This window comes from Athene cunicularia, assembly GCF_003259725.1.
Source record: "Athene cunicularia isolate RWA chromosome 1 unlocalized genomic scaffold, athCun1 chr1_part2, whole genome shotgun sequence".
Lineage (NCBI taxonomy): Eukaryota > Metazoa > Chordata > Aves > Strigiformes > Strigidae > Athene > Athene cunicularia.
The window spans coordinates 18,087,453-18,100,599 of NW_020799092.1; the positions used below are offsets into that span (position 1 = coordinate 18,087,453).

The 13,147-nt window shown below is 42.7% G+C and overlaps 1 protein-coding gene across 1 annotated transcript in view; it reads left to right on the forward strand.

Moving 5' to 3' along the window:
* The window catches only part of TBXAS1 (thromboxane A synthase 1), a 231,656-nt gene extending 220,019 nt beyond the window's left edge, over positions 1-11,637 (forward strand). The window contains exons 10-13 of the mRNA XM_026840998.1: positions 1,137-1,225; positions 3,632-3,769; positions 7,139-7,301; positions 7,933-11,637. Coding sequence (XP_026696799.1) covers positions 1,137-1,225; positions 3,632-3,769; positions 7,139-7,301; positions 7,933-8,007 — 465 coding nt within the window. The 3' untranslated portion in view covers positions 8,008-11,637. The remainder of the gene's footprint in view (positions 1-1,136; positions 1,226-3,631; positions 3,770-7,138; positions 7,302-7,932) is intronic.
* The last annotated feature ends 1,510 nt before the right edge of the window (positions 11,638-13,147 follow it).

A 13,147-nucleotide genomic window follows, 5' to 3' on the forward strand; every position in this document is an offset into this window, starting at 1 on the left:
GGATGGAATCCAGTCCCCTTTGTGAACGGCAGGGGCCCCAAATCTTCATAAAAGGTTTAGTCTAGTCTGACGTCGGTGCTTTTCTCCAGTTTACTCTGTGTCAGTCTTCAGGAGATGCTCTAATTTAAAACAAAACTCTGCTTTCCAGATGGGGTTATTAGATGTACTTTGGCTGCCCTCTGCTGAGAGCACTGAATAAGACAGGGAAATGCCCTTTTTCCGAGGAAGGTAATAGGGGGAAAAATTCTCTGTTCGTTCTTGCGCTCAGTTGTGTCACTGCTGCTGGTGGTCGTCCGCGGTTTGGTGTCTCTCCCTGTCTGTTTGCTGCCCGTCAGAGGGCAAAGTCTTCTGAGCTCCAGCCTTGTTTGGGTTTTAGTGCTCACCAGTCGTTGTCAAGGGCCGGGTGGTTTTGCAGACTGCGGGCTCAGGCATTGCCCACCATGCAAAATTAAGCAGCATTACGCAAGGAGTGGCCAGGGGAGGAAACAGGCTTCTCTGCCCAGGCACTATCACACTCCTGCCAGGTGAGATTTGAGCTGTACCTCAGCCCCCTCTACTCGGCAGAGCAATTCACTCTGGCGTGCCATTCCTCACCAGGCTGCCGGTTTCTGCCAGTGCCATCTCCCACCCCTCTGCAGGCGACACAGCACTAGCACTTTGTTTTATTTCTATAACTGGGAAGGAGGAAAGGGTTTGCTCCAACATCAGCAAGAGTAACTGAAGAACTTTCTGTTCCTTGTGGACAAAGTGCTCCTGGTCTGCCATGCTCTTTTCTTTGGGAAGATACAAGGGTCCTGTGCAGATTTTAGGGAATGTAGAAAACAATAGCTCTGTTGTAGCTATTAATGCTCTCTGTAATGCCCTGTTTTTAATACTTCCTAGCAAGTTGATTTATTATTATATCTTCAGCTGGGCTGCGCACCAAAGCGTTTTGATGGTGAAAGGAATGTTATACACACATTTAATTACTGCCCACATTTTTGTATAATTTTATCATTTACTGTTTTAGATGAGACATGGAGTTCTTCTACAGGAAAAATGCCCAGTAAAAAATAGATGATTTAAAAGCTAATCTGAGATGAGTTTGGCACTTAAATGTGAGAAAATGTAATTGTTCCTTTCTTCCTGCTTTTCAGATGGTCCCTGATTACCAAAATGTACAAGAACTCCCTTATCTGGAGATGGTGATTGCAGAGACATTGCGCATGTATCCACCTGCATTCAGGTATCTTCCCCCCCCGCCCCTTTCTCATTCCACAGAGTAGACCCTAGCTTTATAAAATGGAAATCTGCTGTTGGAACACCAGTGTGCCCTTGGTCTCTGTGCCAACATCAATACTGCTTGTGCATTTGAAAGAAATAATGTGGCCTGTTGAAGGAAAACTGGCTAATACTGGTATTTCTAAAGCAGTTTTTTACAACAGTTTGGCCAAGATTGCTTCCTCGCTGTTCTTCACATCCCCCAAAGTTGGAGGATGGAGCCTTTTGCAGCAGGACGGGCCTTAGAAAGCCAGATGCTTCTGCTTCCATATTCCTTGGGCTTTGGTGATACAGAGCAAAGACCTACCGTAGCCTGTTGGTCATTAAGGCCCTGATCTGTGGAAGGGTTGCACATTCAGAAAGCTGTATTTTATATGTGTGTTTAACTTGGATCCCTCCTGTTTTGCACTTATTATGGTGTTATATTAATATAGCTAAGCTAATGGCTACATCCATTAAATTTTGAAAGTTCTGCCCCAATTCACACAAGACTAATTTACTAAGTTATACCGATGAACTGAAAACAAGGAGGAAAGAAATTAGAAAGCTGTTTGATTGTCAAATTTTCAAGTTATCACAAGCATAAATGCAAATGTTAAGAATATTAAGTGGTCAGCCAGTTGCACTGCTGCTTGTGAAGCCAGGGGAAAAATTCAGACGACTGGAAAGGAACCAAAGAATGAGCTTGCTGTGAGAGCCTTTGAAAAATTTACCCCATGACTGTGAGCACCTTCAAATAAAAAAGCTTAAAATCATGTCCTCTTTTATGTGTTCACAAAGATCAGAAGTCAAGATTTTTCCATGAACATCTGCAGGATTGTTCAGAGAGTAAATGTCAAAGGTATTTGCTCTTGGATGAGATGACTGGTCTTTACTATGTTATACATGGTATACAAGTGGAAATTGTTTTGCCGGTTAAAGCATCAGGGATCTTTGACTTTCAGTTGAAACACTGGGAAACAATCAATGTTTGTCAGATGGGACATAGAACGACAGTGGAGCAAAGTTGTTCTGAAGTTTTAGTTGGCATCGACGGTGGTGTTCATTGATCTGGCTTTTACTCTGATGGATGTGGAATGTATAGGACAGCCCAGTGCCTCGGAAAGATGCTGGTTGCCTGTGACTAGGATAATGCTGAGTTAGGGGAAAATTCAGTAACAGCCAAGCTTGTTATAAAATGAGTTGGGTTTTTTCTTTTTAAAATGAACTTACTAGTCAGAGAACTTTCTTTCCCAGAACTCATGTTTCCACTATCACCAAATTCATGTAAGTATGAGAAGAATGGCTTGTCAATATGTTTTTTAGCGTGCCAGTGTTTTGTTCCAGGTTTGGAGCCTCTGTTGTTTATTTGCCTGTGAGAAAGAGAGAGATGGGTGACAGCGATGAAAGAAAGTGTTTCTGTAATGATACCAGACTGACAGCCCTGAAACTGAAATCTTTGTTCAACATTTTAGGCACAGCACAGGGAGCAGCAAAGGGAGCTCCTGCACATTGTCTTGCCCTGTGATCCCAGTTGGTGCTGGGGAATAGCTCCTGGGCTGCGATAGCAGGGCACCTGCCTGGGGCTGGGCTGGGCTGGGGTCTGTAGCAACCACCCAGGCACCAAAAGATCTAGATCAGGATCTGCCACCACACATGCACACCCACACATCATTTTTTAACAAGGTTTACAGACCCAAGCTCAGCTCTGACAGGTGGCTTTTCTCAGCCTTCTTGTCACGATGAGGTCCCTAAGGACAGTCCTGCTCTGTCACCTGTCACCACAGGGTGGGAGGAAACTGGAGAGTTTTGTTGCTAACGTCACGCCTATCTTTGATGAATGTATGTGAAATGCACTTGTGAATTGGTTGTATTTTTGTAGCAGCAGCAGAACACTTACCCCTAATATTAAAATCATCCCTTGCTAAGTTTCAGGTGCTGTCCCTACGTGAGGGAGCGTCTCAAGTAAACAAACTCAAAACTGTATTTGATATAATTTTTTCCTGAAAGCAAACCAACATGCTCTTTCTGACTGTTATTAGAGATGACTGATGCATTTAATCTGCAGGTTTCATTAAAAATTAGTCTATAGCCAATGTTAGCAGCAAAATTGCAGTTAATGTTTTGGAAAACTGTAAGCAACCAGAAATGCTTTACTGTGAAAAGGGCAGAAGTTAGACAGCTGGGTTGGAGCTGTGTGCTTCTAGGTGAAGATGGTTGTAACCTGAGAAGACACTAGCATCAGCAACGGTTGCTGTATTTATCTACTGGGAAAGTGTTACTCCCAAAATTGCAGGGTCAGTCCAGCTGAAGAGATCGACTTTTATGGTTCCCTCCTTCTATGTTTTTACCTTTATTAATCATCTGGGATACATGACACTTTCTGTTGCAGGTTCACACGGGAAGCAGCTGAAGACTGCATAGTGCTGGGGCAGCGTATTCCAGCGGGGGCTGTCATTGAAACGGCAGTTGGACATCTCCACCACAACCCTGAGTTCTGGCCAGAGCCTGAGAAGTTCATGCCTGAGAGGTGCGTGGAGTAATGCTTTCCATTCTTAGGTTGAAGTCATTATTTGGGCCTGTTTAGATCAAAGGCCTGCCTTAAATGCTGTTTCATGCGCTCGGTTGGGCACTTCAGCCTGTCCAGGGGAGACACCAGATCCTGCTGCTCTTTCGTAGCCACAGTCAGCCTCTATTCACCCAAAGCAGCATTTCTGACAAGAGAAGCACAGTTTAATTTAGATCATAAAAATATGTTACTTCTACCAAATTAGACAAGTGGTGATAGTGGCATATCCCACAGAGGGTGTGAGGTTTGGTCAAGGTTGAAATGTGGTGCAGGTTTTCAGACCCAACCAGATCCAGCAAATACTGTTGCACCTCTGAATGCAGAAATACTGAAGTGAGATAGTCTATTCACTGGCATGGAGGTACCCAGGAAACTCATCCAGCTCTTGGCTGGTTTAGAGCAGCCTTTCCACCTGAAATCTTGTTATGGTGCGGGTACTCTGAGTGGGGAACCTATCCCATCTCCCACTGGGAATTTGCGCTCTGTCCGTAAGTTAGGACCCTGGGTTCTTAGCTCTGCTTGGCAAGACATACTTTCACATTGAGCATTTATTCTCTTCAACTGTGGGGGCACTGTCAAGTTGTGGGTTTGTACCCTGCCCTACCTTACAGATGCTGAGTTGAGCTTACAGGGAAAGTTTCAGCTGATGTGGTGCTGTGGGGAAGCACAATTTAGTTTTGTGGGCAGGTATGTTTTAAGCTGTTCTGTGGATAGTTGCATTTTAAGCTACCACTATGTTGAAAAGTCTACTAAGAAAAAAAGTGCATGCTCCCCAAACAACTGGATGTGGTGGGGCAGGCAGCCCAGAACCATCTTTGCCAGTAAAACAACACATGTATGGTGTAGGTGGATTTGCCCAGTGCTCCTTCTGGAACAAATCTTGGCATATGCTCTATCAGGCACTTTAGGCCATGAGGAAGAGCAGTGCCAGGGTTACAGAAGCCCAGAGCTTTTGTTGGGGAGGAATTTTAGCAATAACTGGAAGTCTGGGGGTTTTCTTTAGCAACACTTATCTACAAATGCTGTCTTAATTGTTTATTCACCACTTTAACAGTAGCATAAAAGTGCATTACAGGGTAAAACAGATAGTGGGGGCTGCAGTCCCCTTGACTCATATGGTGCTGTTTATTATGAGTCTGAGATAAATTCCCTTTTGAAATTTCCCTGAGGAATGAAGCATAATTCTCCCCAACTTGTAGAAGTTGGTAATGTTAGTAGGAATTATAAAATAAGAGCTTAATAAAAAATAAATTCAGCTACAGTCTTTTTTTCCCCTAATATTTCACTTTGAGCTCTGCCTCAGGAATAATACAAGGGGGACTTTAAATTTAGCAGAATGATATATGGAGGTGAACAAGGCAAGAATTGCTTAACCTGTTTGCATGGGATATGCAACAGTGTTCAGTACATGAGTTAATGGTCCTTCAGTCTCAAATTATGGGTTTGTACAGTGCTTTCTGCAGTAGTATCCCAATCTTATTTAGGATATCTAAGCATGGGGATGGGGCTAGTGGAAACACACAATTTTTTTTTTTTTTTTAAACCTCAGAATAGACTGTATTACCTCTCATCTCCTTCTACCCTGCATGAGTCCTCTGGGCTGTAGCAGTCTAAAGTTCTTGCAAACTGTATCCAAACAGATGAGAGGTTTTCAGGGATGACCCTATACATGAAGGACAGAGCCTTTATCCACATACAGAACTGGAAAAGTAATTTTGTACTACCAGAACAGCTCCAAATACCTTATGACATGGGAGGACTATGTAGATTTCCAGGGTAATGCTATCACTGTAAAGGTTTGCTTGTTTTAAAGAACCACTCTCATCAATGAGTGACTCAGCACAGGCCAGAATGAGCCTCACCTTGTTGATTATGCATTTGCCCTAATAACTTGTACTGACTCAGATGCTGTACTCTTGTCTGTACATATTCTGTCTGCTATACATCCATCTTTGCAGTTGTTGTGTCATGGTTTAACCCCAGCTGGCAGCTAAGCACCTCACAGCTGCTCACTCGCTCCCTCCTGGTGAGATGGGGAAGAGAATCGGAAGGGTAAAAGTGAGAAAACTCATGGGTTGAGATAAAGGCAGTTTAATAAGTAAAGCAAAAGCTGTGTGCGCACGCAAAGCAAACTGAGGAATTCATTCACCACTTCCCATCAGCAGGCCATCAGTTCAGCCATCTCCAGGAAAGCAGAGCTCTATCACGCACTAATGATTACTTGGGAAGACAAACATCATCACTCTAAATGTCCTCCCCTTCTATCTTCTTCCCCAGCTTTATATGCTGAGCATGACCTCATGTGGTATGGAATATCCCTGGGGTCAGTTGGGGTCAGCTGTCCCAGCTGTGTTCCCTCCCAACTCCTTGTGCACCCCCAGCCTTCTCACTGGTGGGGTGGTGTGAGGAGCAGAAAAGCCCTTGACTCTGTGTAAGCACTACTCAGCAGTAATGAAAATATCCCTGTATTATTAACACTGTTTTCAGCACAAATCCAGAACTTAGCCACATACTAGCTATTATGAAGAAAATTAACTCTACCCCAGCCAAAACCAGCACATGTTGGCAAGCAGATTTCATTTTTTTCCTTCGGACTGCTGTTCAAATAGGAATTTTGTGGGGAGGAAAGAAAAGAAAAAAAGATACTAATTTCTATGGGTTGATCAAGTATTTTAAAGCCAGCTAGTTAATGCAGATCTGCATTCAGACTGCCACATTAATCAGTCTTTTCAATTGGTACTTCAGCTCTAAGAACAGAACTGTCTGCAATTTCAATGTTTCCCGACTGGGAACCTGGTCTCTTTGGGCCAAGAGCAGACAGAAGGTCTGTACTGAATTGTAATAACTGCCTTCCGTGGCCTGTCCAATCCCTTAAGATTTCAGCTCCCCTTGAAAGCTTCAAAGAGAAATTCCCGTTGATCTGCATCTGCAGCACACAGCAAGGAAGCGCTGTTGCCTTGTTGCCTCTTAGCTGTAATCTCTCCCTCATACATGCAAATGTCTACACAGCTAGCACATCTGCACCTGAAGTTATCATTCTTCTGAGCATGGTCATCAAATGAAGGTAATTCATTAAAGAAAGATTGGAAGTAATACTAATGTCTGTCTGTCCTCTCCTGGAATCACCAGCTGACAAAGGCTGATGGCCGTAAAACAATTATCTGTTTACTCTAAGGGTGTCAGCCCTATCAGGACATAATCTGTCAATAGTCCCCTTGACCCATCCATTAGGACCAGTTGAAATAACCACCTTTTGAGATGTAAATGAAAACCATGCAATCAGGAGCAAAAAGTATTTCTTGAACCAGTTTCCATTTCTGCACCTTCTAGGTTTACAGAGGAGGCCAAGAAGGAACGACATCCCTTTGCATACCTGCCCTTTGGAGCAGGACCACGTGGCTGCATTGGCATGAAAATGGGTTTGCTGGAGACAAAAATTACTCTGCTGAGGATTCTGCAGAAGTTTCAATTTAAGACCTGCCCAGAGACTGAGGTTTGTACATGCAGAGGGTTAGAGGCTACACTTGTCAACTTCAGGGAGTTGACAGTGTGTTCTAGACAGGATGACTGACTTGCATTTGTGACTTTCTCTTTGTTTGAGAAAACTCCTAGAGTCCCTTTCATAATAAGGAGGGACAAGAGGCCTGGACTACAAGTTTTAATCAAAATGTGATTTAACCTTTATGATTTTTCCAAGACAACAAAAAGTTACACAGACCTGCCTTAATGGAGAGCAGTGTAGAAACACCACAGTCAAAATACCTTGATTTATACAGGGTGAGAATGGGTGTACATATTTCATGGGCTCTCGACACATTAGTATATGACTGTTGCTATATACATTGCACCTGGCACTTACTCAGTGGCTCTGGAGTTTACAGAGTTAATTTCCTTCTGTTCAGATCAGCAGTGTACCTGGGCAACCACTGCCTCAGCCTCTGGCTGTAAATTCTATTTAATACTATACTACCACAGCTGACTGTAAAACAAGTACTTTACAGCTTCTACAGTAATCCTATATGAATTGGTCCCCCAGCAAAAATGTCTGTCTGTATGTGGGGGTGTTATACACACATAAACAAATATGTACAACTGTGCATAAGGTGCTCTTTTTTTTCTTTCAGATTCCTTTGCAGCTGAAATCAAAAGCCACACTCGGACCAAAAAATGGAGTTTACATTATGTTAGAATCTCGCTAAAAGGAAATGTACATCCTGAAGCCTCCTGGGATGAGACCCCTTGTTCAGTGACTCACTGGGTGTAATTATTTTTCAGAACCCCAAAGACAGGTAGGAGCCTAAAGTCCCACTGACAGTCAGTAGGTGCTGCCTCACTGCCTTCCTGTGGGAGAGCCTCCCGTCAACTTTTTTAAATGAGGTGTGGGCTCCACAGTGTTTTTGGTGGTTTTCAAATTGCTGTGAATAGTACCTGTAAAGAAGCATCCCACTTTCACTTGCTTTTCTACATTACACTTCCTTTCACTCATTTTGAGAATGCTTTCTTCATGCTCAAGTTCAATAAATGGAGCAGGTGTTAAGCATACATGCGATTTACAGTAGATTTTAATTACAATTCATTATCTCACACATCCTTCTCATGCACTTAGAAGTCCCTACTCTAGCAGAAGCCCAAGAGGCACCACAGTTATAGCAGAAGACCTGCGATCCAGTGCATTGGATTTTATCATGAGCTCTGCTAAAAATCAAAGCCAAGTCTGCTGCACAATGCTTAATCTCTCCCTGTGTCTGTACAGTGGAAGGAGTTGCACCTTCTTCATGCTTTTGAAGCGATTAGAAGTACACTTAGATTAACAGTTTGCACTTGGCACATTGCATCGACACGACTGAAGGCGAATGAAGAGTTTCACTGCTTGCCAGTTAAGTTCCAGGAGCTAAGACTCAAAGAAATGAGGTGACAGTCATTTTGCTGGCTACTGAACTGTTGTTGGAAAGGTGGAGAAAAAGAAGATACAAATTTAAAAAAAAAGCAGGAGGACTGGAGGAAATGTAAGGGTAATCAGAAGGTGTAGGTACAACTTCTGCTTCATGCTGAGGTCTTACCTTTCCAGGCATTGCATGTGGCAAGATCCTTGTCTAGCTCATTGACTCAAGGAAATAAAGAGTGCTGCATGGCAAGGGAGTGGGTTTCAGGATCATCAGTCCCAGCAGCTCTCTTGATTCCTTATGTGATCCTGGAGCAGGTCATGTCCCAAGTGACTAACTCCACTTAGGAAGAAACTTGTCTGATTGCCAGCTGCAGCAGCACCATGGATCTGTTCAAGCTGTATGTGCACATGCATCTTCACAGCCCAAGCAGCAGTACGCTTCCACTATTCGCATTCCCTCCATGCTCTTTCCTACTCTTCAGCCCTTCAGTCACCACATAGCTAGTGGAGCATGGCAAAGCAGTGATCAGTTGACCAGAAAAAAAACCCCATTTCTTTCAGTGGGCACCACAAGCTGGTTGGCTGCACAGCAAAAGCACAAGAGGAGATGATCTCAGTCTCTTGGTCTTTTTTTTCTTTTTTTTTAAAGTTTTTATAAATAGCAAAAATTCTTATGGCACCATAAAAATAAGGAAGCACCTTTTGGTTCTTTGCAAGTGTTGACCTTCTGCCTGCTGACATTCTCTGCTCGAGGTTTTCTTAGGTACAGCATCTCTCTTGGTGGTATGTACAGAGAAGCGTCATGGCAGCAGGAGGAAGAGACTGACTGCTCAGCTTCACTGCAAGGCTTGCTGCAAGGAGCCATCTGCTCACTGATCCCTAGCTAGTTACCTAGTTTCTCTCCAGCAAGCACCTTTTGCTGCCTTCTTCCCACATGCTGCCTTAACACTGATCAACTTACTGTATCCTGCTCATGGAAGATTTTGTCTTTCTCTTTCATGGGAATTTTTTTTTTTAAAAAAAACCAGAACTGTACGGGTAGTAGTGCTGAAGTACTGACCTGGCAGTCTTGGAATTGGTCCTATTTCCATGGAGCATCTCTGGCATGCTAAACCGAAGTCCCTTGTTACAGACACACTGATTATATGAATTACTGATGAAGTGATTGTTATTTATTTGAACAGCAACACACTGTATATACCCTAGTTTCTACACGTTATCCATCATTTTTCCTTCTTGAAAATAATGTCCTGGCAGCTTATACATACAACTGGGAAAAAGTTGGCTGAGCCATGCCTAAAAACTTCTCAGCTACCTGAATGAGCAGGAAGTTCATTCCAGTCCAAAGAAGTCAGCTATCAGAGGCTTGTTTAACCCTTTTTTTTTTTTTTTTTCTATTTTGATTCCTTATGTGATTTAGCAGGTTGCTGTGTGCTTCATTTTTGACCAAATACTTCAAGCCTAAATCAAGCTTGTGCACTTCTTCCATATGCTTTTGTATGGACTGTTCTATAGCTTGTCTGTTTATATCCTCAGTGTTTATCCAACAAAGTGCCACTAATGTGTAGAACAGGTGAACAACTCATATTTCTGTGCCTGAACAGAGCATTATAAACTTGACTCCACTGGAAGAAAGACAGTACTGCAGTGGCTGCAACTATGCATCACATTTTACAGGCTTGGAAACTGCACCAAAAATCTTTCCCAGCTGCTTCTGAGTTGAACGTGGACAGTATGAGTGCAAATAAACTCACTTGACTCTGCGCTGTTTTTTTCAACCATCCTGCAAAGTTTTCTGGTTCAGAAGTATTATCTGGTTTTGCTTGTCAGTTTATAGTGGTATGAAATAGAAGCATTTTTTGCAGCTGGAGACCAAGTCAGATTTCTGGAAGTGTATCATCCCTTGTTCTACTTGCAGGCCTAGCGAGACAGATAGAGGAGTAAGATGGAGAAAACGCTGCCAACTTTCCAATAATATAGGCAGAGCCCCAAGCCATTTCTTCCTTTTAAACAACAGCTGCTGATAGTCACCAGACACTGCACAGACATTTTACCAGGATACTTAGTGATGCTAGCCCTCGCCCTGGCTGTGTGGGCTCAGCAGCATACCTAAAGAGAGAGCTGTGTCGAACCAGCACTGCTGTGGCCCCTGGAAGCACACATTTGCAAAAACCAAACATGAGACTGACAGCAGCTCTCCAAAACAGAAACTGGTAATACCATGTTAATCATGGTGTGTTTGTGCACCCATATAACATGGTCCTGAACTGATCTGAGCAAAGTTGGCTTAAGGATCCATAAAAAAACCCCAAAACCTACAAAGAAAAGAAGCATTATATTTATAGTTGTAATACCAAAACATAACATTATATCCTGACGTTATGGTGACAGCATTTCTGGTACGACACGCTTCAGTCAACAGCAGTTGAGTCTAGGGAGGAGCAAGGAAGCTGATTTAAAATAATTTCTCTCCTCAGAAACAGTAAGTGTGTTGTCTTGCATTGCTGAGCTGTGGGTTTGTTTAAAATTGGGCATGTCTTTTACAAAAAGGTCTTAGTCATTCTCTGACAGCTGATACGAAGCAAAGGCTGCTTGGTAGAGGAAAGCTTCTATTCAAAACATCTTCTGGGACTTTGCAATGATTACAGAAAGGTGCCAATATAAAATTATATTTTTAATGAGAGTGCTGATATAGAAAACCTTTACAATTTTGTACCTTTATAAATATTATTCCTGGAAAAATGGAGCTGAGTGTTGGAAATTATTCTCCTTCATTGGTTGCAAATTTGAACTATCTATTCTTACCTGGCATTAAACTGCAGAATTTTCTCTCTCCATGTGATACTTTCCTAAAGGACCACCTTCTCATTTCCCTGTGTTAAATGATGTTTCCATCTTGGACACAACTTCATGTAGCATCAGATTCTTCTGTGCATTTACAGTAGTAAACATGCCAAAAGAATTTAAAGCTGACTTATAAATTGTTTATTTCATTGCTTGGTTTTGCACTGGCCCTGCTCTATTTCTTCTGTGAAAAGTCTGATCAGTGTGTAAAAAGTTTGCTCACTGCACTGCTGGGTGCTATGGTTACTTTCAAGGAGGGAGCAAGATTCCCTCAGTTGCTAGGATTTTTTTCAAATAGACATGAATTTGTGACCAGACACAAAACAAGAAGTGCAAGGGCTAGTCAGGCCCGTGAAGCCTATCCCCTGCTAAAACAGGTAAGCACCAGTAACCGGGCCATGTAACAGCCATCCCTCCTGCATTTTGTGCTGGAAGGCCTCCTAGTCAAGCAGCTTTTCTGCAACTCCCACTTGCCTTTTGGCTTAAAGGCAGCTCTGAGCAATAGTTTATAAGCAGCAAAGTGAAGGTCTTCTCCAAGCCAAGCAGCACCAAGCACACTACCATAGCTGGTATGTGCCATCCACCTAAATTCCTCTAATCCACCACTCCTACCCTGCCTGGCTGCAGGTATCCCAGCCGGGTAGTGTACTGCCACTCCACTCCTGCCGCCACTTACAGACAGATTTGACACCCACATCTTATGAAATCCAGGCAGATATCACGATGAACCTGATCACAGGTAACATCCACTAAATGGTGTGTGTCTTCTGCTGGCAGCCAGACCCTCACCCAGCCCAGCGGGTAGGGGGGGACAGCAGTTGATAAGCTACCACACTCCAGACTGCACTACCAGCATAGCAAAGTGGTTTGGCTTCTGCTGGTTTGCCATCTGTCTTGCCACGATGGACCTGCTATCAAAAAAGGAAACAATCCTCACTTATCTTTCTCCTCACGTGGTGTCGGAGTGAGAGATTATTACGCTGTTCCTGCGCAGTGTCTGAAGTAGCCAAGAGATACCCTCACTCAGAAAAGAGGCTCAGTATAAATTTTTGTCTGAAGTTTAGTTTTTATCTATTTCCAAATGCAATCCAAACAAGCTGTAGAGGCATTCCACTACTTAACAGCAGCATCTTTAAGGAAGTTTCCAAGAACTCAGAAATTTAGTGAAACATGGTGCTTCTACTACTGAGAGAGAAGAAAAACATTACAAGGAATATAGTGGTTTGAATACCTGTTTATTTACTACACATGAGAAAGTTACCACTGCAGTTTCAAAAGTGGAATTTTTTTTTTTTTTTTTGCATTAACAGAGAAATAACAGATGACAGTAACACAACCAGCCATTTTATTCCAGTTCTTTTACTTACACACATACACATTCACACACACCCTCCAAGAATTAAGTTAAAGTTTTAAAAAATACTACTATCAAAAGTGTTACCAAAAATATCTCAACTTTTTGCATGAAAATTTTTTTTTTTTCAATTTTCTGGCAAAAGATTAACATGATTTTAGCTATTCCAGTTCTTAGCTGAAATGCTGATTATCTTCAGAGGAAGGGCATACTACCACTGTTCTCCTTTGCCACGAATGTGTAGATGAATGCATTT